Source organism: Phallusia mammillata, chromosome 5, assembly GCF_965637545.1.
Source record: "Phallusia mammillata chromosome 5, kaPhaMamm4.hap1.1, whole genome shotgun sequence".
Classification (NCBI taxonomy): Eukaryota; Metazoa; Chordata; class Ascidiacea; order Phlebobranchia; family Ascidiidae; genus Phallusia; species Phallusia mammillata.
The window spans coordinates 18,415,376-18,441,866 of NC_137256.1; the positions used below are offsets into that span (position 1 = coordinate 18,415,376).

General features: G+C 37.3%; 1 protein-coding gene across 4 annotated transcripts in view; it reads left to right on the forward strand.

The window, feature by feature from the left end:
- Positions 1–5,753: 5,753 nt before the first annotated feature.
- Positions 5,754–26,491, forward strand: part of LOC145227639 (uncharacterized) — a 29,965-nt gene continuing 9,227 nt past the window's right edge. For all 4 annotated transcript variants that reach the window (XM_080092515.1, XM_080092517.1, XM_080092518.1 and 1 more), the window contains exons 1-19: positions 5,754–5,997; positions 6,251–6,345; positions 6,525–6,620; positions 7,011–7,095; positions 7,397–7,456; positions 7,955–7,977; positions 8,304–8,384; positions 10,844–10,909; positions 11,066–11,123; positions 16,867–16,953; positions 20,449–20,694; positions 20,962–21,103; positions 21,701–21,837; positions 22,156–22,290; positions 22,753–22,977; positions 23,913–24,072; positions 24,639–24,807; positions 25,303–25,479; positions 25,876–26,014. In XM_080092515.1, the coding sequence (XP_079948641.1) occupies positions 5,932–5,997; positions 6,251–6,345; positions 6,525–6,620; positions 7,011–7,095; positions 7,397–7,456; positions 7,955–7,977; positions 8,304–8,384; positions 10,844–10,909; positions 11,066–11,123; positions 16,867–16,953; positions 20,449–20,694; positions 20,962–21,103; positions 21,701–21,837; positions 22,156–22,290; positions 22,753–22,977; positions 23,913–24,072; positions 24,639–24,807; positions 25,303–25,479; positions 25,876–26,014 (2,247 nt within the window). In that variant the 5' untranslated portion in view covers positions 5,754–5,931. The remainder of the gene's footprint in view (positions 5,998–6,250; positions 6,346–6,524; positions 6,621–7,010; positions 7,096–7,396; positions 7,457–7,954; positions 7,978–8,303; positions 8,385–10,843; positions 10,910–11,065; positions 11,124–16,866; positions 16,954–20,448; positions 20,695–20,961; positions 21,104–21,700; positions 21,838–22,155; positions 22,291–22,752; positions 22,978–23,912; positions 24,073–24,638; positions 24,808–25,302; positions 25,480–25,875; positions 26,015–26,491) is intronic.

Consider the following 26,491-nt stretch of genomic DNA (forward strand, 5'->3'; position numbering starts at 1 on the left):
GTACAAAACAATACTGATGTTTAAAGCAAATTATTTCAGTAAGGGAAGCTGTCAACATCTTGAAATACTTCAGCAAAACTGAACTCTCCTAACATTGAAAGATTTAGTCTTTCAACATGTTCAATCACTCATGGACCCACCATGATAGCACCATACCCAAAGCGACTTCACGCAGAAACACGGTACCTTGGCCCGCAACAGTTCCAAGTAAACGTCTCGGCAATCAGCAGTTAGGGATATCGCATTTCATCGCCAGTGTGTTCGGATTAGCCATGTTGGTGTGTCTGATTTGCTAGCGAAAGGATTGCCTAGGTTTGGCGCCGTTACGCCCACTGAATCACAAAGCTTTGCTTACGTACGTGGCGCAGACAACAGCTCTCGACAGCCTCAAATCGCTTTGCACTGACTGAGTGGCCTCTGCAAGGTTGAAACCGTATCTTTTTGCTGCCTCAATGTCAATGCACAGGTCAAGGTTTTCGAATAATTAGACAGTACAAGGTCCATTGTCCATTTTTTCCCAACAGTTTAGTAGTTTATCGCCAGAGGCAGAACTTTATTTGTCGATTGGCGTGTTGTGGGATGCGTTTTGCAGAAAGTGGTAGCCTTTAAAGACGAAGTTATAGTTTCAATTAACGTTATATGTTGTAGCCCGTTAAGGCAGGCGCCGTTAGCTGTTTTAATTGCTTCCTTTATTAATATCGTACTGTAGAAATTTACCCTATTGCAAACGCCAGTCCGTTGAAAACCGCCGAACTAAGGCCGGATTACCGCCAAAAGCCTTCATGGTTGTGTTTCTGTCTCAAATGTCTGCCTTTCAGTTCTGTTTGATATGTTTGCTTGTTTCAGTCGTACGTTGCTGGACAAGAATTGAAGTAATAGGAAGGTTATGTATATTAGGGGTGGTTTAGTTTGCTTTTGAAAAAGTAGAACTTTTGAGTGTTTGGTATTGTTGCGGTTAGTGGAAACTTTTTTTTAGGCTAGCTGTACACAACCTGCAATAACAGTGCAAATGAGGTGCAATGTATTCTTGCAAAGTTGCCGAGCACAATGTAAAATCCTGAAAGCAACACTCAGTTTTAATGGTGCTTAGATTTGATGACTTTCTTGGATGATTGCCGTCGTGTTGGTCTTCCAACTTTATGTAGGGAACGTCAGCTCAACGTTTACCCACGCGCCTGTGCAATTTTACCAACGTCTACCATTTAGCCGGCCGGGGTTACGTTTTGTAAACAGGATCGGGTTTCAGTATTTGGCCCTGGTTCCCACTGAGCTGCACCCAGCAACAAGGCTAAGTTTTCTGCTGACTCGATATGCATGTGACACGGACGCAATGCCAATGTGTTACCACGTGTTGGGCACTTTATAAATAGTTACTTAAAGATGAACACAGTAATTTGGACACTACATAGGGATCTGTTCATAAGTTTAATGATGAAAATAACGGCCCAAATAGACGTAAATAGCGACATGCTTTCTTGTGCAAATGTTTCGGCAATGCATGTCATCATCAGTGATATTCCGTTATTATCATCAGTAAAAAGACACAGTAATATTTTAGCAATAGGCAAACCCATATGCTGTAAATTAACGAGTTTTACTAAGGTGTCTGGTTGTTTCTAGTAATCTAAAGTATTTTGTGAGCATTCAAGTGTGCACTGAATGTTTTTGGTGTAAAAAACGCATTAGGCGCTTTAGACCGTTAAAACTTTATGCTACGACCGTTCAAATTTAAATCACAACAATACTGTTACCGCGGGGACAATCACTTAGTATCTCTACATAGGGAGTTCAATACAAGTGCGTGTCCAAGGACTTTCCTTATCGTGGTTATAGGAAGTGCATGAGTGTTGTACGCCACTTAGCTGGGTTTGTCAAGTGAATAGCGGTGTCTGTTTGGGTGCGATTTCTCCTTTCGCTAATTCGCTGCTGGGGAGTTTAGTTGGTTATTAACGGTGTTCGTTTGCTTAACTTCGAAACTGCTTTGCATAAAGACCGTGTATTGGTTGTACAAGCAGTGGCAAATTAGACGTTTGGTTAGGTAGAAAGGGTGGCGGTGAAATTAAATAACTGCAATGCCGCAAGGACAACACTCAACATTCATTTTTTTTAACTTTGTGTCCTATTACTTGTTTTGAATTGAAAACTGCATTGGTTTGGTTAATGCAAAAGATACAAACATGAAATCAATTGAGACCTTGCGATCACTCACTACAAACTAATCGATCAAGGCTTTCGTGTTGGTAAACTACGCCCACGGCTAATGTAGAAACAGACACACTAAACTTGATCACTTACAAAAACGTTTGTTACATAAATTGCAGTGTTTGATTATGAATTCTTTTATTGTTTTTCCTCTAAATGTTGCAACGTTAAAGACTCCTTGCGCATAATACCAATAACTTTTTACCACAGTAACTTGTCCTGGACGTATGATGCAATTCCAGAAGAACGTCGACTTCGAGGCGTTATAATAGCAGCATTGAAAAGCGCCGAGGCTCTATTGCCCGCCCTAACAATTCTATTCAATGGTGGTAATATTAAACCCAGCATGGGTCTGTGAAGTTCATTGGCTGGTGACGCTCGGAGGATTTTCAATAGACTACAATCACATTCTGATCAAACCCTTTTCGAGTTTGAAATGGTTTGCTGTGCAAGGTGGCGTTTGGTGTGGAAGCTGTTTGGGAACCTTTGCTCGGAGCTTCATGTTTTCTTCTAAGCGGTTCACCAAACAAGTTTAGTGCAGAAAGCACAGGCAATGTATTTATTTGAGTCTGTGAAGCTGTATAAAACTGTAGTTTATGACTTAAGTAGTGTAAATGTCGTAAGACACAACAACTTTTTACGTTTTCGAATTTGGTAAAGCATTGCATAGTTGTTTAACTTTCACAAAAAATGAGCGTATGTTCGGCGGTTTTGTTACAACTGACAATCAAACTAGCTTAAGTTGCCTGGGATTTGCGTGTGAAACCTAAAGGTGCAATTGTTGCGGTGCTAGCCTAGTAGCTCGAATGGATACCGATTGTTGTTAGCCAGGAATTCGCTGACATGGGCCAATGTCTAATTGCGGCGGCTACGCCAAAACAAACAAAAGCAACGGCTGCGTTTGTGCGAAGTAATTACTGTTTGACAAATTTACCAACACCATAGGTGCTGGGCGGTAGAACTGGATGGAAACCCAGTTTACACTGTTTCAAACTTTGCGTATTTAAAGGGGTACAATTTGTGAATGATGTCATGTCAATTCAACGTTGCTAAGCCACACAAATGTGGTGTGCATCTGATATATACACGAAAAACTATTGTTTGGAAAGTTAGAACTCTTGCGTAAATAACTTTTTTTTTTCTAAAGGGTGGGCAAAATATAAACAAAAAAGACTGCAGTTTTTTTACTGCACCTTGTTTAAGGTTTTGCATTTATGTACATTTCAACAACAGCAAAATGTTCACCACAAATACGCTTTCGTGTTTTATGCGCCAAAAGTTAATTACATGTACAGCTTTAGCTAGGTTCGTTCGCAAATGTATTGGTTTTTAGGCAGTTTGTTTTTTATACTTTGTGCGTTGCATTAACTTTGTCATCAAAGCTAAATGAGAAAGTATGCACTTGAGTCGTGCGTAGCCTACGTGCTTGTTTGATGACAGTCAAGAAGAGGAAAGTTCAAATAATCCGTAACGGACTTCATTAATCCCTGGATTTTCGCTAAAACAGGTCATCGCGGGCCAGCGGATAATTGGAACTCACGCCTATCTACGTGCCAACAACGTTTTAACGGTACGACTCGTATTAGTTTATTTGACAAACAACACAAAAAGTGGTTTAGTATCGTTTTTGAACGGCTGTTTTCACATGAAATGTATTTGTCAGTTAAAAAGTTACCAGCTGCCAAAACCATTGTTAAAAGTATTAGGTCAAATTACAGAAAGATTGCGGCGTAGTTGCTTGCTTTAGTTTCTTTTCCATTAGACTAGCAGCGAGCAAACAATTAGTGGTATATATTTTGTTCCTTGTGTGCGCCCTGGTGGGCAAAGTCGAACAAAATCTTTTGAAACAAATTGGGTTGATATTGCCTTAAAAAATCATGTATATTTAACACAATAAAACAACAGACTATGCTTGCTTCGGAAACCATACTTGTACCCTGTCCGTTCTGCCGCTTAAAATCATCATGATTTATGTTTTTTGGCGGCTTGGTGTTAGGGGTCGCCTAAGACTAAAGCAATAAAGCAATAAACACCCTTTCAAAAAGTGATGTGGCTTGGTAAAGTTTTTACGCTTGCCAGGGTGAATTGGTATGGAAATCGTAGTTGTCAATTAAAAAACTGCCTTTTTTCTAAAGTGTGGTATACGTTTTTGTTTAATGCTGCCATATTTTTCCAGACAGCTAAGCCTTATAGATGGTTAACGGCGTTAAACCGTTTTCTTTGTCTGACTATAGACAACCGGGCCAAAAAATAACTATTACGCCATTCAATTACTCATTTACCATTGAATACCACTCGTACGACGGGCGAAAGGGAGAAATGGCCTATTGTGTGCCGTGTAGTCGCAATTGGCAACCTTGTATGTACGCGGTATGTGAAGGACTTTAATATTGACTTGAATGTGTAACTGAAGGCAGCCATCGAATGTTTGCAACATAAGCGTTTTGAATGTTGAAGCTTTGGGTGGTTTCTTGTTGAAGTGGAACTGTACGTTGGTCGTCCTGAGAGACGTTGAACTGTTGGGTCATGTTTTTTAGTGAGACTGAGTCACTGTCCCAGGCGAGACGCACAAAAAGTATAATTTTTGAACAGTGTAAAAATCATTTTAGGCAGTTAAAACCTTGTTTTTCTTGTCTTAACTTTACAGATTCATCTAAAAGTGCCTATGAGTTGGGACAAGAAGTTATTTCTATTTCGGCCAACGCATTTAAACGTATTTGGCTAATACGAAGGTTGCGATAGTTCACCACACGGCCAAGGCTCGTTTTAGTCATTTATGCAAACGCGTTCATCTGTACGAATGGTCTCTTATGTATAGGTTATTGTGAAACCTTCGAGATCTCTATTCTTGGCATATGGTGCTTCCGGCCATTCGTATCTGTCGGAAAATGCGTAACTGGGTCCGCGGTTAATGTAGGCTTTCCGCAGATTAGCTGATTCTATTATATCACTCCATGAAGAGTGAAGCATTCTCGAAACAAAACCACGACCTCATTGCAGGCTTTGGAGCAGTTTCGCTAAAATTGAGGTCAGTCTGTGCCCTACAAGTGGACGAGCATTTCAGTTGAGGGCAGTTGGTGAATATTGGGTCAGTTTTACGTCTGATTTGTGCTGTGAAAACGTTAATGGTTAGGGTGTTGTGTAGGTGTTAAGTAACTAGTGAAATGAGATGTAGCAGGTCTGCGACAAGTGTAGGCTACACCAGACATGGATTAAAGGGGAGTGTTTTCTTGGTCTTGTTGTCTGGAGGGTTGGTATGGGATTTAAATATCTGATGTATGGTTGACACAGGCAATGCAGTTGTCAATCCTGGCAGTTTGATTTTACTTTTAGTAGATTCTGATTTAATATTGCACTGAAATGCTGCATTTAACCAAACGGAGCATTTGAACATACTTTAATACTGTAACATATTTTAAGGCAAAATAGGCAAGAAAGGCCTGACAAATTTGAAATAACCTGTAGTATACTTTTACAATTTCTAATTAAATATTGTCAGCAATGCTGCATTTAAGCAACCAATTTTAAAACTTTATTTTATACATCTGACACTGTAACATTTTTCAAGGCAAAATATTTAGGCAACAAAATTTGGGACATTTGAAACCAATATTATTCTGTGTGTACAATTGCCCAGTATGTAAACAAGTAGCATGTGGAGTGTAGAGAAGCGCCTTCCGGTGTTGGATTACTGTGTACACTGTGTACGAAGACAAAGACAACCTAACCATGAGTGATGGACGGAAATGCAGTGTATATTTGCCAAATGAACGGAAACTTGAGCTTACACTGCAGGTGTGACAGTAGTAAACAACAAACCACAAATAACTGATGTTTTTACATGTGACTCACCTATTGTATCGGTCTTGATTCAGTTGGTATCATATTACTACCACAAATTATACTAGTCTTTAAACACAGACTTAGACTTTTGCATGTAAAATGTTTGTATACATTTAAAATGTTTAATCAAACAGTTCTGTAAAAAAAATGCCTTGTGTGTTCATTGAGTTTAGAAGAAATAACCTGACAATATTTCTTTTTTTAGTCCAAGCTTTTGGGTAAGGACCTTTTGGACATTGTTGCTTCACATTTTAAGCTTAAAGAAAAGGAATATTTTGGAATAGCATACAAAACAGAGGGGTAAGCAATGAGTATTTCTATATATATGTCATAAGAATTAAGTTTAATTTTTTGCATATATGTTGCTTACACAGCTGTAGCCAATAAACAAACCATGTTTGGGTGGTGTTATTATATTCATATTGAAAATTAAACAAAATAGATTTTGTAGTTTTTGCAACCATTTGTTTTTATACTAGGGGATATTTTGCTTGGCTTCAAGATGAAAAGAAAGTCCTGGAGCATGAGATTGCCCGAAAAAGTGGCAGAGTCATTGACCTTCAGTTTGCTATTAAGTAAGCTAATTCCTATGAAAACATTTTCAACAAAATTCAAGTTGCCATAACTTAGTCAAATCAGTTATAGCACTTATGTAAAGTAGGTCAGTTTTTTCATATGAGAAGGTGATATATCTCATGTTTTTTATGATATACTAGTGATGCTTATGTAAAATAGTATTAAGTGTTTGTTTTAACTGCCACAATAGGTCTAGCAAACTCGCAATCTGTGTTTGACTGAATATGTTTATATTCCTCAAACACCATGTTGGCATTGGCATGTCTTAATAAATCATTAATGAAGATTTGTACAATGCCTACTGGGCAGACTAATAGCTATCACTTAAACTGTGACATGGGTTCCTGTTCGGAATTTATTTGCTTTTAATGTGATTTGCAATTGTCTAGATTTTATGTGGAGAGTATTTCCCACCTAAAACAGAGCAAGACCATAGAGCTGTATTTTCTTCATGTCAAATCATTGGTATACAAGGTGAATAATACATGCTTATTTATCGATTTGTAAGTGTACAGTCTTTAGAACTTGTCACACAAGCTGAGTTGAGTTTGTTTCACTTGACAAAACTAAAATATTTGCAGTTTATATGTCAAAAGTTTAACTTTTCTATTTTACATTGTTGTGTCCAAGATCATTTAAAAGTTAATGCTCTTCAAAAAAATTACAAAAATGAGTTGTCAATATATAATACCACACCAAACAACAATTATTGGCATACAAAATACCGAAAAAATGCTCATTTTCAACCTAATGTCCTAACATGTACATTTTTCAGGGCCAACTTGAGATTGAAGACAGTCGAATAGCATTTAAACTGGCATCCTTCATACTGCAGGTAAGCAAGAAGGCTCATTGTTGTTAGAGCACTGAAACCCAGTTCACAGTGTAAATGATACCATCTTTTGTTTGCATTTTAGGGGCGCCACTTAAGCCAGTGTCTATTTTTAGCAATTTTTGTTTTGCCTTTGAAGTGTCATGTTTTAACCACAAGGTGGTGTAATGGAGTTGTATTTTTCTCACAATTAATAAGTGTTTTTAAATGATATTTGACATAATAAGACCCATATATATATGTACACATAATTAACTTGGTTTGTAAAGTTTTTATGTAAAGCAGAAACTGAAACATATTTTTCCAAACATTATATGGGCAGCTTTGAATCTGATTAAAATGTTTTAAAATCTTGTAGGTTCTTTTTCACATGTCTATTTGCTAGAAATTAAGTTTTATGCGTACATCTCTGGTGATCTATCTTAACTAGTTAGATAATGCAAACTTTTCTGGTACAAAAATGTTTGGTTATTTGGGTTAAACAATGTTTTTATTTTTCAGGCAATATGTGGGGATTATGTTGAGTAAGTATTGATTTCTATTCGAAAGTTCGAAAACAGCCTTAATATTTTTATGTATGATTTTTAAGTGTTCATTTTTTCAGGCTAAAGTCCTGTTTTGAGCAGCTTCGCTGAGCATTATATTAATTACTTGATGTTGTATACATATTTATAATATATTACTATTCCAGTCAAAGAATCTGCTTACTTTATTACAGTGATGCTATATTTTATCTGTTTTAGCGGTGAAACTCTGTTACAAGTAACTTTTCTGTACATTATATCAATCACTTGGTATTGTACATAATATATTACTATTCCAGTCAAAGAATATGCTTACTTTGTTACAGTGATGCTACAGCTTTGGCCCAGCTTACTAAACTTCCATTACTTCCCAGTCGAGTTCTTCGTGAACACCCGAAGCATCACTGGTAAGATCAATAACCACTTTCACACTGATAGTAAACACATTACCTAGGCTTTTTCAAACAAGTGCTGAGTTAAAAGCTATACTTTTTTAGCAACAGGTGAATTTGTTTAAAACTTTGTTAAATTCTTTGTATTTTGATATTTTTTTTGTTTGAAATGGTTGCTGCCCAGAAATATAGTAATTATGGGTCCCCTTCCCTGAAGGGGACACATATTGATTTTACTCGAATTGTTTGTTTTTTTTGGGTTTTTTTTCTTTTTTTTTCTTCCTTTTTTTTTCTTCCCAAAGTTTGTCCGACTCGTTTTTCTATCAAATGTTTGATGGATTTGGCTGAAATTTACACAGATGGTAGATATAGTTATGTAGATGTGCATCCCACTTTGTTTTTGTTGATAACCCCAGTATTTACCCCGCTAGCCCCCTAAAATGGGTGTTTTTACCCAAAGTTTGTCCAACTCGTTTTTCCATCAAATGTTTGATGGATTTGGCTGAAATTTACACAGATGGTATATGTAGTTATGTAGATGTGCATCCCACTTTGTTTTTGTTGATAACCCCAGTATTTACCCCGCTAGCCCACTAAAATGGGTGAGTTTTTAAACAGTGTCAGAATTGGCTGAAATTTGGATTTCTTGTATAGTATGCCATTTATAGGTGTCGATTGTTGTGTTCAACCCTTTAGTCCTACATTTACCCCACAAGCCCCTAAAGTGTAAAACGTATTTGTATGTTACTGGGCACCACAGACGAAAGATTTCTTTGGAGCAATAGTGTTACAAGGGCAACCAGTTGTATGTTGCTCGTTGATGGGTTGCTTGGTGGTTGTTTTTGCGCCATGGCAGTTAGGGGCTTGTTAACAGCCCTATGACGTCAGAAACAGTAACGGTTGTTGCTCAAAACACCTATAGTGGTCGAAATTTTAAACATTGGCGGATTGGGCTGAAATTTTGCAGTACTATTGATTGAGTCATTGTAAATGTGTCTAACTCTCGTTTGGTCATGAAAGACACTGTAGGCAGAAGTCACAAGAGAGTAACTCACTGGCTTACGATAGCAGGAGGGCTCAGCTTGACGTCGGACAGGCGTTTTTCGAGACGTCGTTTCGGTGATTAGAAATCAGCTGTTTTACACAGCAATGCTATTTCGTTTTATTAAGTTATTACTCACAATTTCAGTTTTGGCAAAGGTTTCACACCTATGACGTGATTTAAACCTAATAAGCGTGCTTCGGTTTCGTATATGTCAAGCAAAACTTTGTTAATCAAAATAAAGATGAAAAAATAAACTTGACATTTTTGCAAGATAAACGTTTTTTTAAATGCTCGTTGTCAGGTTGGCCGCCGCATGACCACGGGTTACTTAAGGTCAACTAGTAGGTATTACTAACACAGTTCAGAACTTTCTTTCGTCATAACGTAGCGTTTTTTAGCAATCAATTTAGGAATCAATACTCAAGGCATGTATAAATTAGGTTAAACGGTGTTGTTGAACACTAAGGACGGCGTACTATTGAAAACGGTGTCGAAAGGTCAAACAGTCGTTTGGCGTGTGCACCCTGAGAGGTTACTACAGGTCAATGGTACTCATTTTGCGAAACAAAGTTAAATGAAAAACAATTTGTTATGTATACACTCGTAGCAAATTGCTTTTTAATTCAAAGTGTCTGTAACACAACTATTACAGCTTTCTAGAAAAAAATGTGTTTGAAACCTGACCTTGGACCACAATATCTGGGTCAAAGCAAGAGAATCAATTGAAATTATTTTTTTCGTTCTTTTTTAATGTTTTTGTAATTATATGACAATAATAGTGCAAAAAGAATACGGACAAAATTTTTTTATTGTTGGGTTAATGCTTTCTAAAAATTTGTCCTTAAAAATCTAAAAATCACCGCAACGTTTGTTTACCGTAAATCCGCACAAACACGCGTGTGGGGACCCATTCGTTTTTGTTTACAAAAACAATCATATGTGTAGATCAAATGATGTGTATAGTAAATTGGTAAATATCATATACAATATATAAAATGGAAGTATATCAGAAAGCCACCATTCTAGTGTTTACTTATATCTGAAGTTTTTTTCACATTGCACTTGTTCAGTTATGCACAATAACCTAGTTGCAATATTGTTTGCTGCCATTGCTTTGAATCCCATTCCCACCACTGGCCTTTGCAAGTCTGGCATACTGTAATTTCCCAAGCAGTGGGTATGAAAAATGCAGGATGGCCTACAAGGCAAACTAATGTCACAAAAAAAACAACTCTTTAACCTACTGCAAACCCCAATGGTGAACACAAGCGTTTTTGCATTTTTTGTTTTCCACTGTGTTGGGTTACATTGCTACGTTTGTGCGTTACTGGGTCTAAAGTCTAAAGTTTAGTCTCTTGCATAGGTCGATCGATTATAATGCCATCCACGGCAGTTGACTTATTGAACCCATGTATCTTTTCCCTTGCAGTGAAACTTCAGTCATTGACCTGTACAAGCAACTTAACGGCTGGTCTAAAGGAAAAGCAATAATAAGGTGAAGCCTACAGACTATGAATTACGTTATTTCAGCATATTTATTAACTTTTTATCGGTTTAGAACATTTTTTGTCGTAGGAATTTGCTTCTTTGCATTGCGTGACTAGATTTCTATCCCACATCATGTTAAAATAACTATTTTTTGTTTTTTAAGTTATATGACGCTTGTTGAAACTTTGCCGACATACGGGATCCACTACTACAAAGTCAAGGTATGTCAATACTTAATATACAACACAAATAGAGATAATACGGTTTTACGATATTAAAATTAACTTGCTTTAACATGGCCAGGTACAGTTTATATTTAGATACAACATTAAATCAAGGGGACAGGTTTTAGTTGGTGCGGCTGACCAGTGAACAGTTTGTATTTTTTGTCGCTAGATGGCGCTACTCGTAATTGAAACTTAAAGCTCGTTTTTTAACGTTTTTTAACATTCCATTTTACACTTTTATTAGTAGGTCTTTTATGCATACTGTTTTCATTAATTTTTTATGAATCTTTCTGCTTGTTCGTAGATACTGACGATGCTGTAATAGCGAAATATATATATCTTTAAAACCAAAGGGTGAACGACTAAGTGATTTGTCGGAACTTACATCTAGATGGCGCTAGGGACAAAGTTTTTGGTTAGGTAACGTATCACAGAATAAAGAACAGAAAACACTCAAAATCGCGACACCGTTGTTTTGTTGTGGCAAAATGTTTTCACACAACCGCCAATTGTGTTTATGTGTAACCTTGGTTTGCCGTTTGCTTAAATGCTTAAGACAGGTTCTGAAACCAGATTTTTGCATTGAATCGTTACAGACATGCCCTAAAATGCCAAAACAAATAAAAACGTCGACGGTAGGCAAATGTAGCTGAGGGTGTATCCCAATAGCACGTTTTTAAATCGAAAAATTGAACACGCTTATGGTTATCCATTATTGTTTACTTTCTATGTATGTGGCCCACCCAAAATGGAACACAGAACTATATTTTTGGTGAAAGAAGTGTAAGACAGGTGCAAAAAGCCCCTTGATAACATGGTAACCTGCTGTGACCTTTATACCATATCCAACCGCTTACCTGGGGGACACAACGTAACAGCTACCTGGCGGCATTAGACAATAGAGTTGTTTCCGCTTCGATAGCAAAACGCTACGAAATTTCCGTCTTGTCCAGCAGCTCCCGTTTGTTTTCGTTCTTTCTCTTCGCGACAACGATGTCTCGCGACGCTAGACCCCTTTTTCGCGGCCGTTCGTTGCCGACAAGTAATCCTAGCGCCCCGTGGCTAGCTTTTTGGTGCTTAGAACTCAGACTGGTTTGCTCTGCCTACTGTTAGTGTATTACTGTATTGGGTTTGACAGAATTCTTCGTAGTCTTGGTGTGCATAAGGCGGCTTGCTTACAATGGTTATCTTATTCGCTGCCAAGTGTGTAAACTGTATTGGCAATATTAAGGCTGTACAGTGTTATTTGAGTGGTAACTGGTAATTTGGTGCAAAGTTGGAGTTTGGGTAGCATTTATGATTGTCGTTTATATTGCTGTATTGTCTTAAATTTATCCTAGCAAGTAGCAACGTAACTATATTCGAAAGTTAAGCGAGTGGTTCAAGACTTCGGAATTCGGATATGTAGATGTTGAAGGTTTGAAACCCCGGACAGCTATTTTCGTTGCGTCACATTGGTTGTCGGATTACTTGCGTAGATTTTATGAAATATCAAGAGGGTTTCAAAGTGGTTTATAAAAACCATATCCTATTTTGTCGTTCCTGGGCTTACTGCGCCTAAGTAAAAAGGTGAATCAGGTTCGGTTTAAAAGGTAGAAGGCGGATAAATAAACCAAAATATATTTATCCAGAAAACCACTGGTTCTCGATTTTGGTTCGCGTTGCCTATTGTAACAATATGTGACAAACGTCTAAACCAGCTTTCTAAAATCGTCAAATCCGTTACTGTTTACTGAGTAATTTCCTAAAATTCAAAACAATGCAACTTTGTACAGTTACTCACTCCTTCATTCACATAACGGGAAGCTATTTCTACTGCATTGTCCGTCCGAATTGTTTAAGTCTCCGGTTACCTTGTTATAGCCAATGCCCAACTACGCTTTCTCTGTGGGGTTTTGAAAAGCAGAACCTAGAAACAAACCATCCACGGAACACTAAACAAATGGCGCAAGGCTTTAAAAGTGAACTGCAAATACAAGCTGGATAGTTCAGCTAGTCAAGAAATATTTTAATACGTTCTGTCAGGCTTTGTCCAGTAGCAAAGCCAACTGCGCCCTAAATTTATGAGGCGACCGTAGTAACATTTTAATGGTTTCATATGCTTAACAGTTGATATTAAAACTACATTGCCATGTAATCAAAAACCATGAAAGCACCCATTTTCATTATTTTGAGGAAGTGATTTGGTCAGTTACGTCAAAAACATGGCTTTTGCCCGATAAAAGAGATATGTTTTGTTTTGTTGGCATCCCCAAGCACGCCTAAAAGTTTGTTACACTATACAATCAGCCATAGTTAAAACCGTACCGTAACCACATAAGATATCGGCTGCATTTCGGTCTTTATTGCCGGCTTGATAATTGCCACTATACGGGAAACCAGTTCAGTAGAAATTGAATGACCAACGGCGATCAAACCTTGCGCTGTAATTGTCTATCCAGACCGCTGTTGCTTGCTCGATTGCTATGAAAAGGCCGTCTGATAAGTGCGTTGGTTTGGTAATAGCAGCTTTTGATCAGAGGCGCCTTTGCAGAGGACAGCTACAAAAGGTTTGTGTGGTAAAGACAATTGAAAAATCAGACAAACTGTTTTACTCACTGCTGTACAGAAACCGTATGAGTTTTTGACATTTTACTTGGTTGCTAGCAGACAGTTCGCGATTCTGAATAAGATTGTAGATACGGTTGAAAATCTTTGCGATGCTAGGTGCAATGCGAGCTTTGTGTATTCAAGCGCTAAAATGGTAAGATTATGCCCAATACGGACAAACCCCTAATTGGCATCAAATTTTAACTTCCATATGTGCGGACATTTTAACCGTACTTTTTGATGTTTTTTGTTGATTTCACGTGTTGCTAAAGGACGTTGGCAGCTATTTCAGGTACTTGTCGAGTTATGTATGTTTCTTCTGTTGTTGTAAGGCCGGATTCTACTTGCATTAAAATGAACGTTTGCCTTTGCAAAGACTTGCAAATACTTCTACACCAGCGGGTGTCTAAGAATGCTAGACTTCATGTTGATGGAGCTGTACAAACAACAGTAATCGTTTCACGCTGACAGTGCGTTGCAGTAATTGACATTTACAGCATGATATATTGCAACATTTTTAGACTTGTCAGTTTTAGCAAGTGAACTTGCATTGTAGTGTTAGTGTGTTACCCAATTGCACGAAAAGCCTGGACGTTGTGTGTGTGTGAAAAGTGTAAAGCCGTTGGTGTCTCAAAAAGAAAGTGCAATTTGAACACTTTTAAGCAAACTTTTTAGGCTACCGGTTTACTAAAGTTGTTTTTTTTACCCCAGAGCCTTATTAGTCCACGTTTGGGTGGTTTAATTTCAGTTTTAGCCCACCTATTCCAGTTTGATTGGTGTCTGGGGTCGCAACAGGGTTGAAACTACTATCTTAGCCTCAAAGAACACCTGTATTGTTACACAACAGACGATCTTATCTGTTTAGTGCAAAAATAGCATACAAAGCCTCACACATACCTTCTGCCTGTGTTAAGCCGCAGTCGTTGGCATTGAAGCATGACGTGTTCCGCTCTAATAAGCAGTGTCATTCTCTGACAAGGTGCGGCAATTTTCCTTGTAGCCGCGTTTCGATCTAGCTCTAGCTGGAGGGCACAAAATGCATCCTGTGTACAGCGAAATTCAGCTAGTTCTACCTGTACGTTTGTAATTGCCTCCTATCTGCCCAAAACTGGCTCCGAATGTGGAATTCGCGCAGAATTTTGGTTGTGCTAGTCGGAATGCAAAGAATGTTTCGCCCTGTTAAACTATGAGTGTTTTGTGAGTCACTAGGGTTCATAGCGTGTTTTGCAGGAAGCGTATTGACAAAGACACGCTAAAATTAAGTTCTCTATTAAGCTTTTTGTAGTGTTTTGTAATCGCTTTATGCAGCCACTTTGTCTTGTATGGATTTTGGCGATGAAACCATCGTGAAAATCTTAATTTTTCTTTACAGCTTCTAGATTTGAGTTTTTGTTGAACCAATAACCAGTGTGGACAGGTACACGAGATACGAAAAGTCGCGATTGTGGTACTGTGATATTATTAACTAGTATCGAATGAATCTGTTATACGTCGTTTGTCACGTAATATGGATATAACGGCTTAGCCTAGGTATACCAATACCCACTTTGAAGGACAGTTGTCTTTAAGATGCTTTAAAATAGGCTTTTGTTGCAGTTTTGTGCTTTGTAATATAATTTTATTCAGTTAATTCTTTCCATAACATTTAAATTATGTTCAAATCGCATCTACATTTTTTGTTGTTGCCTTATCACGCGGCTACATCGTCCAATCACAACGACGATCAATTGCTTCCCATGGATCCAATTCAGACTACCGATAAGCCCTATTACTTCCTGTATTGGCGGATCGTGCTCGACTAAGGGTTAGAGGGGTCATATCATAACCATAGCCATTAATGCTACAAATTGGCCCGTTTGTAGCTTTTTTTTTACATAAAAAGGTGTTTTAAATACAAAAATAAGGTAATTTATGTGTGCTAGGGCAGGCCAATCAATTTTTCTGCTTGTAACAGAAGTGACAACGCAAAATTCACGTCTTGAAACTTCAGGATTCAGCAATTCAATGTTGTCTTTGTTTACGCACTGCCTGAGCAAATAGAAGCGTGGAATTTCCGTCATATATCCTTAGTTAAACATTAATCAGCCGACCGCGACCAGCGACCATCTTGACATACAACAGAAAGGCTTCCCGCCGTGTCCCAGCAGCTAGCAGTCATAAGACTTGTGGTGCGACAAGTATATGATAATGATGTCACAGTCTTGGGTGTGTTTAGTAAAATGTATTGGCTTTACATGTATATTTCAGGCAAAATATACATGCAAAGGAAAGTATGCTTAAATGTGATAAAAAGTTACATAAACTGTTTGTGACGTAATATTTACACGATGTACGTCATATTTAAAAGTAAAAAATACGTTTGGTTAAAAAGTCAAAAAAATTTTGCTATTGTATTAGATGTAGAGTATTTAAGCCAACAAAAAAAAATCTGGTAGATTACTATGATTTTGCTTAATAGACAATGACGTTACTGGGATTTTTGGCCGAACCAACAATTAGGACATATGCGTGCTAATGACGTGCGAAGTGGTGAACCGGTGTGGACTTAGCCTATTCAGCTTGCTGTGTATTTAGTTGTTGTGCCTCGCCAAACGTATAGAGAGGAGTGTGTCGTGTGTATAAGATGTGGGTAGAGTTAGTCAGTCCCCTTCAGTGGACTCTAGGCTGTGTTGGAATGTTGACGTTTTAACCTAAAGGGTTAATCAGATTTAATACAGTCTTTCAGGCAGATTTAGCTTGTACTTTGTTGGCTTATATCTTCTAGCTGTGAATTAGTGTAGTTTCACATAGGCGAGCGTTATGCCTGTGCGACTTAATGCTTCATATATATGCTATTGCTGCCGTAGCTTGCGTTTAACTCTTTTTTTCCTTTGTTTATTGTGCACTGTACTACGCGCATTCAGTGTTATTTACCCTGATGAAGGCGACCTATATAGGAGGTCGAAACGTCAGAATAAAAATACTTGCCAGAAGAGCTCTATGAACTTAATGCTTCATGTTGTTTTTAAACGTCAAGGCAACAGCAGCAAATAAATGTATAAAATCAATAAACTTGGTGTCTGAGGCAAAGATCTTAAACTGTAATGTTGGTGCTAACTGCTAACGTTAACCAATCGTAAAACAACTCACGAAGGATTTGTATTTCCAGGACAAAAGTGGAATATCTTGGTGGTTAGGGCTTAGTTATAAAGGAATACAACAGTTTCACATCTCAGATCGAATTCAACCTGCTAAGGTAAGCGATTTGTTTTTGTTTTTTAACCTATATCTTCGCAGGTGAATCACACCAGTAATTGACACCTGTTCATTTACGTTATCTAACACCTTGCCTGATATTGCATAGCGTGTACTAGAAATTTGAGCAATACATACATTAAGGTTTGCACGGTAAAGCATTGTTCTCGGATAAAGTTTCATTTGGTTTATTCTCCAGACAAAATACGCAGCTTATCAGTTTGTGCTCTACTAAAGTTACAAAACGGCTGTTCACAGTAGTACTTTGAGATTAGTGGTTGGGTCGTGAATCACCTTACTGGTTCAAGTTTTACTAAAGAATGGGAAACCTAGTTAGAGAATCAGCGTTTTTTTACGCGATTAGACCGATTTAACCCAGGTTGCTATAGCCGGACTAAATCCACAAGCAAACAACAGTTAATGAGCTACCGCTTTGAACCACGCAAAGTGACAGGGCGGATTTTATGCCAAGCAAGCAGCCTGTATCCTACGATCTTTGTATGTGCAAAAACGGTGGGCTAAGACGAAAGGAACGCCTACGTAATGAGACACCAAGCACGCGAAACAACAACACATATTTGGTGCACATTTAAGGTTCTTCTGTATGTGTTAATTGTTCACTTTATCGTCATGCTTCGTTTGCCTATCTTAAATAATTGAGTGCTCGATTTGACCAATTACGACTGTGCTGTACATTTTGACGATTTAAACATGATTAAAGGTGAACCTGTTCTACCCTGTAGCACCCAATAGTGCACCCAATATAGACGCTCCAGTTATCCACTGCATTTATCCAGTGGTGAAAAGTTCATTGCGATCAAAGAGTCGTACACTTTCACAGCCTTGTTTACGGAACCAGCAGTCCACAGTTTAAATACCCACAACCAAAGGGATTCCGTGACAATAGCTCCAAGAGCCTCTTGACTGGGCATATTTCCCTTGCTTTGTCCACTATCAGAGATCTTGAAAGGCCTTCGTGGCGATTGTACGGCATTTCTCGGTCATCGGACCAGGGAATAGGTTTTATGCGTTCGTAGTCAGTTTCTAGGGCATTGATTCTAAGCGCTCGATAGCCAATAGTGTATTATTGCGGTCCAGTAGCACAAACGATGTAATAATTTTCCCTAGTGATGTGAGTGAAGCATTGGAATATAGTTCAACCCGCTAAAATTTTGAGAGGCATTTGGAAACACTGCACTGTATAGTAATAACAGAGAGGTTTTTAGAAGATGAATTAAACGACAGTTCAGTGTTCATGCCTTTAAAAATCCAAACTCTAAAAAATAGATTGATGTGCTAAAAGATACAGCACTTTGGTTGAAAGCTAGGGTTAGGCATTCCGTAATACCCATCGTGTTTTACAATATTCATGGCTGAGCTAGCGAAACGGCACGCCCTGGGTTCAGCTTTAACCTTTCGAAAGAATGAGCCATTGAATTTGGCTGCAAATCGCTTTAGATCGGGGCATGCTTTCCACCCTACTGTACAAGTTTCTTGAAAAGATTCTAGAACGCTTCATTGCCTGTCCAATAGCCGTCGAAGAAAACTTTTATGTGAAGACATTCGATACTGAGCTTATTAACATCGAGAAAGCATAAGTCGGCGTTGTCTGTGTTCCCAAAGTCAGTTAATCTGATTACAGCAGCAGCGTGTCTTGGTATCACGTAAATCCTATCAAGTCATAGTTTGCGAGAAGGATTTTGCTGGCAGCGCTTGGATCGCACGCTGTTGCCTTGCAACGTGAGAGTTTTACCAAACAAGACCAGTTGTAAACCAGTTTTATGCAGTCAGCTGTAACATTAGCAAAACAGCTTTGCAGGTGAAAGTTTAGATGACTGTTTTGCTGCAACAGATTTTCTTAAAAACAGTTTAGGCATTGTATTGTCCATGTTAAATGCTATTTTAAAGAAGGCTAAAAAGTGTGCCTGAACAAATGAGCTTCCAGTGCACTGCAGAATGTGACAGTCGGTTTGAATTTGAGATTTACATACTTCCAATGCAACATGCAAAAATGCAAAACCTAAAATAGGTACAATTGACCCTTCGTTTTCGGCCGACACTATTCAAATCAAACTTTTTTTTTGTTATAAGCAGGACATGTAAGGTTTTTGTGAGGCTACAATTTGCATAGCTTTGTGGCACCTTAAAATGATACAGGAAATGAATGCAAGACGTCAAAGTTGTTGGAAAACAAGAATATGTCCTGAACAAAATCTTATGACCTAGTCACAACAGTAAAAAACAATTGCAAGGTGGAAATGCAAAATTTGGTTCTCCGAAAAGTATATTAGGGTCAATGCTGTGACGTAATAAATATATGACGTAGCTCAACAGTAGCTTAGTCTCCGTCTTTATATTTCTCTAAAAACTAAAATGTCCTGACCCAGACTTAAAGGAAAGGTACAAAAAACTCGCAAGCACGAACTTGTGATAAATATACAGATTTTTGAGCACAGGCATTTAACCAAAAACGATGACTAATCGTCTGTAATCGCTATAGTGTGGTATGCGTCGAGGTCGACCTTGACTGAGCTGTAGTTAGCGTTTGTGTTTAAGCCAGGAACGTCACGCGCACAGTAAGCAGCAACAGATTTAGATACTGAGCTTGCGTAAGTCTCATCTGATTTACGCAGAAACTGTGTTTAGGTTCTACTTATTGTATGGATTGGACAGTGCCGTCTGAAAATACATTTCAATCAGTCAGCTATCAAAAACACATCAATTTTATATTCAGGAATGTGTGAGTTATAAAACGCTAGTATCTAACATCACAGCATGCGGCTTATAAACGAGTACGGTTTACAATCGAGTAAATACGGTATTCGGTTTTTCAAGTCTTAAGATTTGTTATTGGTAGCGGGTAAAAGAAAAGAAATTCGCCATTCCAAACTAATTAGTCCAAAACCTGTTCGGTTTATACGAGCGAATCGTTAGTGACGTAATTGTCGAACGCAGTGATTCAGAGCCTTTATTTCGACATATAGCAACTGGCCTGTCTTGCTTCGTCAGGCAAGGGCTTGGAAGTGGGTTAAGTAGAGTGACCTGGCGTTTGCCCGCTGTGATGGTGTCATTAAAATGTCATGGGACTGATTGTTGAGTCTAATGGATTTTCTATACGTTGTGTATTCAAAATATAATATTGTTTTCAAACATTGGTATCTTGAACATTATAACTGTTGTTTAGCTATTGGCAACATGTATGTTTATTACTGTTTTCAGTTTGGTAATAAAACATTTAATTGGAATAATAATAACTTACTGTGTATTATGACAATCTGAAGAATGTAAAAAATGTGAAAATATTACAACTGCCCTATTTAAACAGCTTCTGTTTAATCAAATACTATGGTCTATTGTGTGAATGGTGTTTATGCTTTTTGTATCAGGTTTTTATTTTTTGGCTTGATGCTTTTGTATATACTGCTGTTTTATTATTTCCAACTATGTCAATTCATTTCAGCCAATTAAATAATAACTTTTCAATGTTGATAAACAGACATTCCACTGGAGGCAATTAGAGAATCTATACTTTCGTGAGAAGAAGTTTTCCATCGAAGTAAATGATCGCCAACAAAGGGTAAACAGTATTGGTTCCAGGGACCATTTGTCAACAGAAGACCCACGCAAATCCAGTTCAGAGGTCAAAGTTCATGCCTGGTATGGATCTCCAGCACTCATCAAGACTATTTGGAGTATGTCAATTGCTCAACACCATTACTACCTAGATCGAAAGCAGAGCAAGGTAACAACATGTTGGTAGAATTGATTGTGGAATATGATTTTTCCTGAGGCAGGCGATTTTTTGTATGTTGTAACGTTTATTGTAAACGAATTGTTTAATTATAAACTGCATCATTTTATTGGTAAAATTTCAACATTTGAACTGTCTCTAAACAACTTTAAACATGCAAAAAATTGTGTTATTTCTTTGTTTAACAAATATTATATGTCCAATTCAAATTTATCCCATTATTGCTGAGTTTAAAACAAATATATATCTTTGCAACAGACAAAGCTCAATTCGAGCAACAACCTAACAAACCTAAGCAACGATCTGACCAGCAACAGTCAAAGTTTGATTACTCCATTAAAAGACACACCTGTGATGACACGCAAGCAAATTAAGGATGTGGATGTTACTGTTAAAAAAGGTAAAAAAACAAACTATGTACAAATAATTGTCTTGCGAATAAGTTTAAGTATAGCACCTGATTTAGTGTTTTTTTGCTTTGAAATTTCCTGAAGTTATGTACAAAGAAATTTGGTACTGTTAGAAACTAAGCAAAAGTAAATCTTACAAATCTGAAGGTTGCCAATTGTTGAAAGCTAAAAAGTAGAGTTTGGTAACCGTTGACTAGCTACAATGTTTTGCAACTGGGAAAAATTTAACAAAACAAAAACAAACGTCAACCTTATAGAGCTCTTCTAGTAATTGTATTTTTGTAGTGACATTCTGGTGTCAGTGTTATTTACCCTGATGAAGGCGACCTGTATGGGACGTCAAAACATCAGTACAAAAATACAATTGCCAGAAGAGCTCTATAAGGTTGATATTATGCCTAGCAACAACAGCTTTTTTATAGAAACAAACATGCTTGGTACCTTGTTAGAATAAAATCACAATTTTTGTCTGATAAAGTTTTGCTGAAACAATATCTACATTGTGATGTTTAGCGCTAAAAAGAATATTGTTAAAAATAAGTTTACATCAGGTATTAACAAGACTTTTGTGCTTTTGTTTATCCCAGGAAGCAAAGATGAAACCCCAGAAGTTCGAGCGGCAAAACAGGAAATGTCTGATGCATTGAAAACCAGGAGAACTGAGCTGGAGGATCGGTTGTACGACAAAGTACAAGAGTTGAAAAAACTATGTCTCCAGGAAGCGGTGGGTATATTAACCAACAGCTGAAAATTTAATATTCAAGTTTTCGATTTGTTTTTACAGTTTAAAGTTCTTTATTATTAGACTTTTCAATCTTCTCATAAAGTTGTTTAAATCTTTTACATGCATTTGCCAAATGATTTAAGTTGTCTGGCAAATTAAATTAAGTGTTTTTACTTCGCTTTAGTTACGATCCAAAATTTTGTTTCTGAGAAACAGAACTTTTCTTGATTTTAAATTGTAATTTAAAAAGGTTGTGTCTTACGCGTCAAGCTAATAAGATCAATTTGACATTTTGGTTTTGTTGGTTATATTCTGTAGGAGATAATTGGCAAGTTACCACCAGAATACATTCGGTACATGGACCCTAATGAAAAGCGTCCAAAAATCAAGAAAAGGATTGGTGCAGAGTTCAAAGTTAAACTGAGAAACAAGACAAACTCTAGAAACTACATGGTAAGTATAATACATTGGAGGGGTAACTTAGGCAAAATACCCTTTGTTTATTACAATTTGGACACAACTGATACAAAAGCAAGTTGCACCTATTCTATTATTCGTTTGATGTTGAGTATAAAACTGTTTAAAGTGTTGTGTATCATTTTGTTTGAAGTGCTGTGAACCATTACAGTTTGCTTTTAGACATGCACTATTTTTTCTTCTTGCCAAAGTTATGTACTGGACATACTATTACATTCGATAATGAGGCTTTACAATAGGTTGTCGGTGATTTTTTTCAATAATAAATGCTATGCTTCATAACATTTCCATGTTGTGCAGCTTTCCAGCTTGGTGATTGTTTTCGTGCAACTGTGTCACTATGTGTTGTTTTACCAAGCAAATTAAATTCAACTCAACTCACACACCTTTATACCTTGGACATCATACAGCTAAAAGTACATGTGTATTTGCTTTCAGGAAAGGGATTACCCAGCAACAGTGACAGCAGCTTCCTCATCCTCTTCTGGATTTAGTTCTGAGGCTACAGACGCATCAGATGAGTTGAGTCAACTTGAAACTGAATTTGAGATTCTCACTCAAATTGCGAGTGCAGCTAAAAAGCTTGCCTATGATCCAACAACAAAAGGTCGAATGCGAAACAAAAGATTAAACTCCTACAAAAAGTCAATAGAAAAACTTCAGGTTGGTAAAAACGTCAACAAATCAAATTTTTATCTACAAGTCATCCTAAACACCACACAGACATACACTAGGGAAGTAAGCATTGCTTAGCTGGTTAGTGACGATCATTAAAATCAAGAAAGGGGAAATATCTGTGATTGTGATAAAAATTTGTTTTATATTAGAAGTTGTAAGCTGGCAAATAATAAAGGTATTGTTGGTGTATATTTTTGTATTGCTTAAATTGAAGACTTTACCTTCTTGGATATATATGTGCACATTTTAGTACTTGGAATATGCTGGTGACTTAATTGCTATGACAAATATTTCTGGCAAAAATTTTGTAGCTTGTGTATTGTGTAATCAGTATGCAAGACTTTTGCATAATTTTTATACTGGTTTGTATCATCAAAAATAAGTCAAATCTTTTGGCATGCATTTAAGATGATAAAAATCAGTGCCATGGTATTATTCTTTAATCCAACAAATTGAGCTGTATTTCAACAAACTGAACAAGGCTTGAGGGCATGATTAAAGTGTCAGTGGTGTGGAAGTCAAATATCATGCGTTCCATCTTTGTGAAGCTGTACACTCCATTTAAATTACATAATATTTGGTTTGTTTGCTGACAATCTAATGAGTTTACATTACATAAAATTTATACATTATTAAGATTAGTTGTTGTCAAAAATTTAGTTGTATTTTTGTTACATTTATGCTACAAATCAGAAATTTAAATTAAGTTGGTTAATTAATTTCTGCACAAATATTTTGGTTTTGTTTTGAACATTTCATGCATTTGGGCTAATTATCAAAACAGCCTTGCCCATTCTCACAGATTTGAATTTTTGTCATAAAACACACACAAAAATCTGCTATAGCAAAGTTACTTGAACCGTTTTGCTATGCACAACAACTTCTAAATTTTAGTGACATAAATGTATTGATTGTTGCAGACCGTTGAGGGTAAAATCAATGTCCTACGCAAGAAGTGTGGACAGAAGCCATCAGATCGTGCTTCAATGCTCATCGATGAATCAACTGACATGATCTTCGAAGATGGTGTCATAAGCTTCAGGGATGGAACCGAGTCAGAAAGAAGTTCAATGTCTGATGGTAAGGGTTGTAGTTTAATTTCCAAAAGGCCTGACCATGTGATTTAACACTTAACATGACAAAAAATTGCTCAAGACAAGCTGAGTTTTGTACAAATTTATTCTGTACTGAGAATCGTCTTTTTGAGTGCTCAGCACATGTCCATGTATTGAAGAGCTTTATGTTTCAGCAAAATCTGCCACAAATGCAAAAAGATCCCATGGTTTAAAATAGTTACCATACAGTTTGTTCAGCAAGTTTTGTGCTTTAGTGACAGTTGAAAAAAGGTCATAATACGCCAGGCCTATTATTACACTGAAATTAGGCCGGTCTCCTAAGCATTTCCATATGGCACAGTCTAGAAAAATCTAGCCGTTGTTCGAACCCACAACAGGAATTTTTCTGGGACCTGTGCTCTACCAATGGAGCTACACAGACTCAGCAGTCACCCCACAAAAGTCGAAAAAAGAATGTTAAGTTCAAAAGAGATGCTTTGCTGTATGATTCAAAAACAATATTTTGATCTTGACTATAATCCCACATCAACCCCCAACAAATGCAGTTTTAAATTAAATAACTATTTCCAGGTCTTCTGTTGGATGATGATATGTCCCTAAGCAGTGGGGGTGATGCATTATCAACACACAGTACTCCAGCTGTTCTCAACCAGTCCCGTGCACCTGCATCGGCAATGATGCAAAGAAGGAATCGATCCCCAGCTGATGTCGATATTAACGAAGTGCTGGCTATGAAAAGGTAAACATTTTTAATACCTTATTTTGTTGGCTGTATTTGGCCACAGTTTATCAGTACATAACCAAGACAAACCAAGTTATTGACAAATAATACTGTTTTTAATACTCAGCGCTGGAGCAAATCATGATGAACTTGTTTAAAATTGCAAAAAAATACTTTTTTCTAATCAATTGCTATGTCATGTCTGTTAGATGTTATAAATGCCCATAGACTGAGCAACAAATGATGGCATGACATATTTGGTGCTGGGTCAAACACATTGTAGTTTTGTCTAAGTCAGTGCTTTTCAACCTTTTTTGAGCCACAGAACACTTCATGCATCAAAACAATCTTGCAGAACACCAAGGCAGTCACAATCTTGTTATTACACAACAAGTCTAAATATTACACGACAATAAATTAAGCAAATCGCGACAGGACAATAAACCTAGTAAAAGTGGAAACATCGGTTTAAAATCATGGTCTAACTAACAATCAAACCTTCGTGTTTTAAAGGTCAGTGACCCCACCTCCTTCCTTTGAACGACCCGGAAAGGGCAAAGACTTCCATTCACATCAACGTCATGCAGAGTTGCCTCCAACGCCCGAGAAATATCCATCAGTGGATGAGAGCAAGACCCTACAACCTCCTCCTCGAAACTGGATCTCTGTAAAGTGGGACTATCCAACCAAGTATGTTTTTTGTATGTTCTTAAATTTAATTTTTTGTGTAGTGAAGTTTAGTTAAAATCCACATGAAAGTACTCATGAAAGTTTTTTTAGTCAATTTTAGGCCTTTTAGAATGGGATATCTTAGCATTTATAAAATCAATCAATAGAGGTGCCCTGTCAGAGTCTGACGTCGGCAACAATCAAATGTCATGATTGTATGTATATTAAAGGTGCTGATTAAGAAGATGTTTCCTTTTTTGTTCCTTTCCAATTTATTCATTACCGTAAAATATCCTTAAAGTGGTTGTCACCCACAAGCTGTACAGTTTTGGTGCAAAAAATACTATTTGTAATGAAAAACATTGCCTTTAATTTATATTGTGATTGTCCTTAATGTGTTGCTTTATAATTTTCCAGGTCACGCTCTAAACAAGGTTGGCATGAATCATCGCTTGACAGCATTGAAACCAACTCAACAACCAGTAGGTTAAGTGAAGATACTCGATCCCCTGAACAAAGGGACATTTCACCATCCCACAGCCTTACAGGCAGCAAGGTAAACAATCATAAAACGTAAACCTAAGCAAGTATAAGTAAATGGAAAACATGATCTCAAAAATCTGCTCAAACAGTTTAAGCTTGAAAGACCGTTATGATTTAAATTCATATTCAACCGCAGTATTCAGCTTGCAAACAAGTCAAATTAGTTTTTTTTTAATTATCTTGGAATGATGAAAACATTGGTATTGCATTACAGCAATGTTATCACATTGCTGTAAAAATTGGACATCAGTGTTTGTGGTATCAAAAATATGTACAATGCACAATTTGGATCCGCAATTCTTACTTTTCAAGAATAACAACCAACTAGATTGTCTACATAAGAGGGATTACATATTCAATACTTGCATCAGCCCTGAAGCGTACATGCATAGGGATGGGCCGAGCCGAGCCAAAACCCGAGTACTCGGTACCGAGCGTCGCTGTTTTTAATGCTCGGTGCTCGGCCGAGCAGTTGCGCAAACTGACCCGA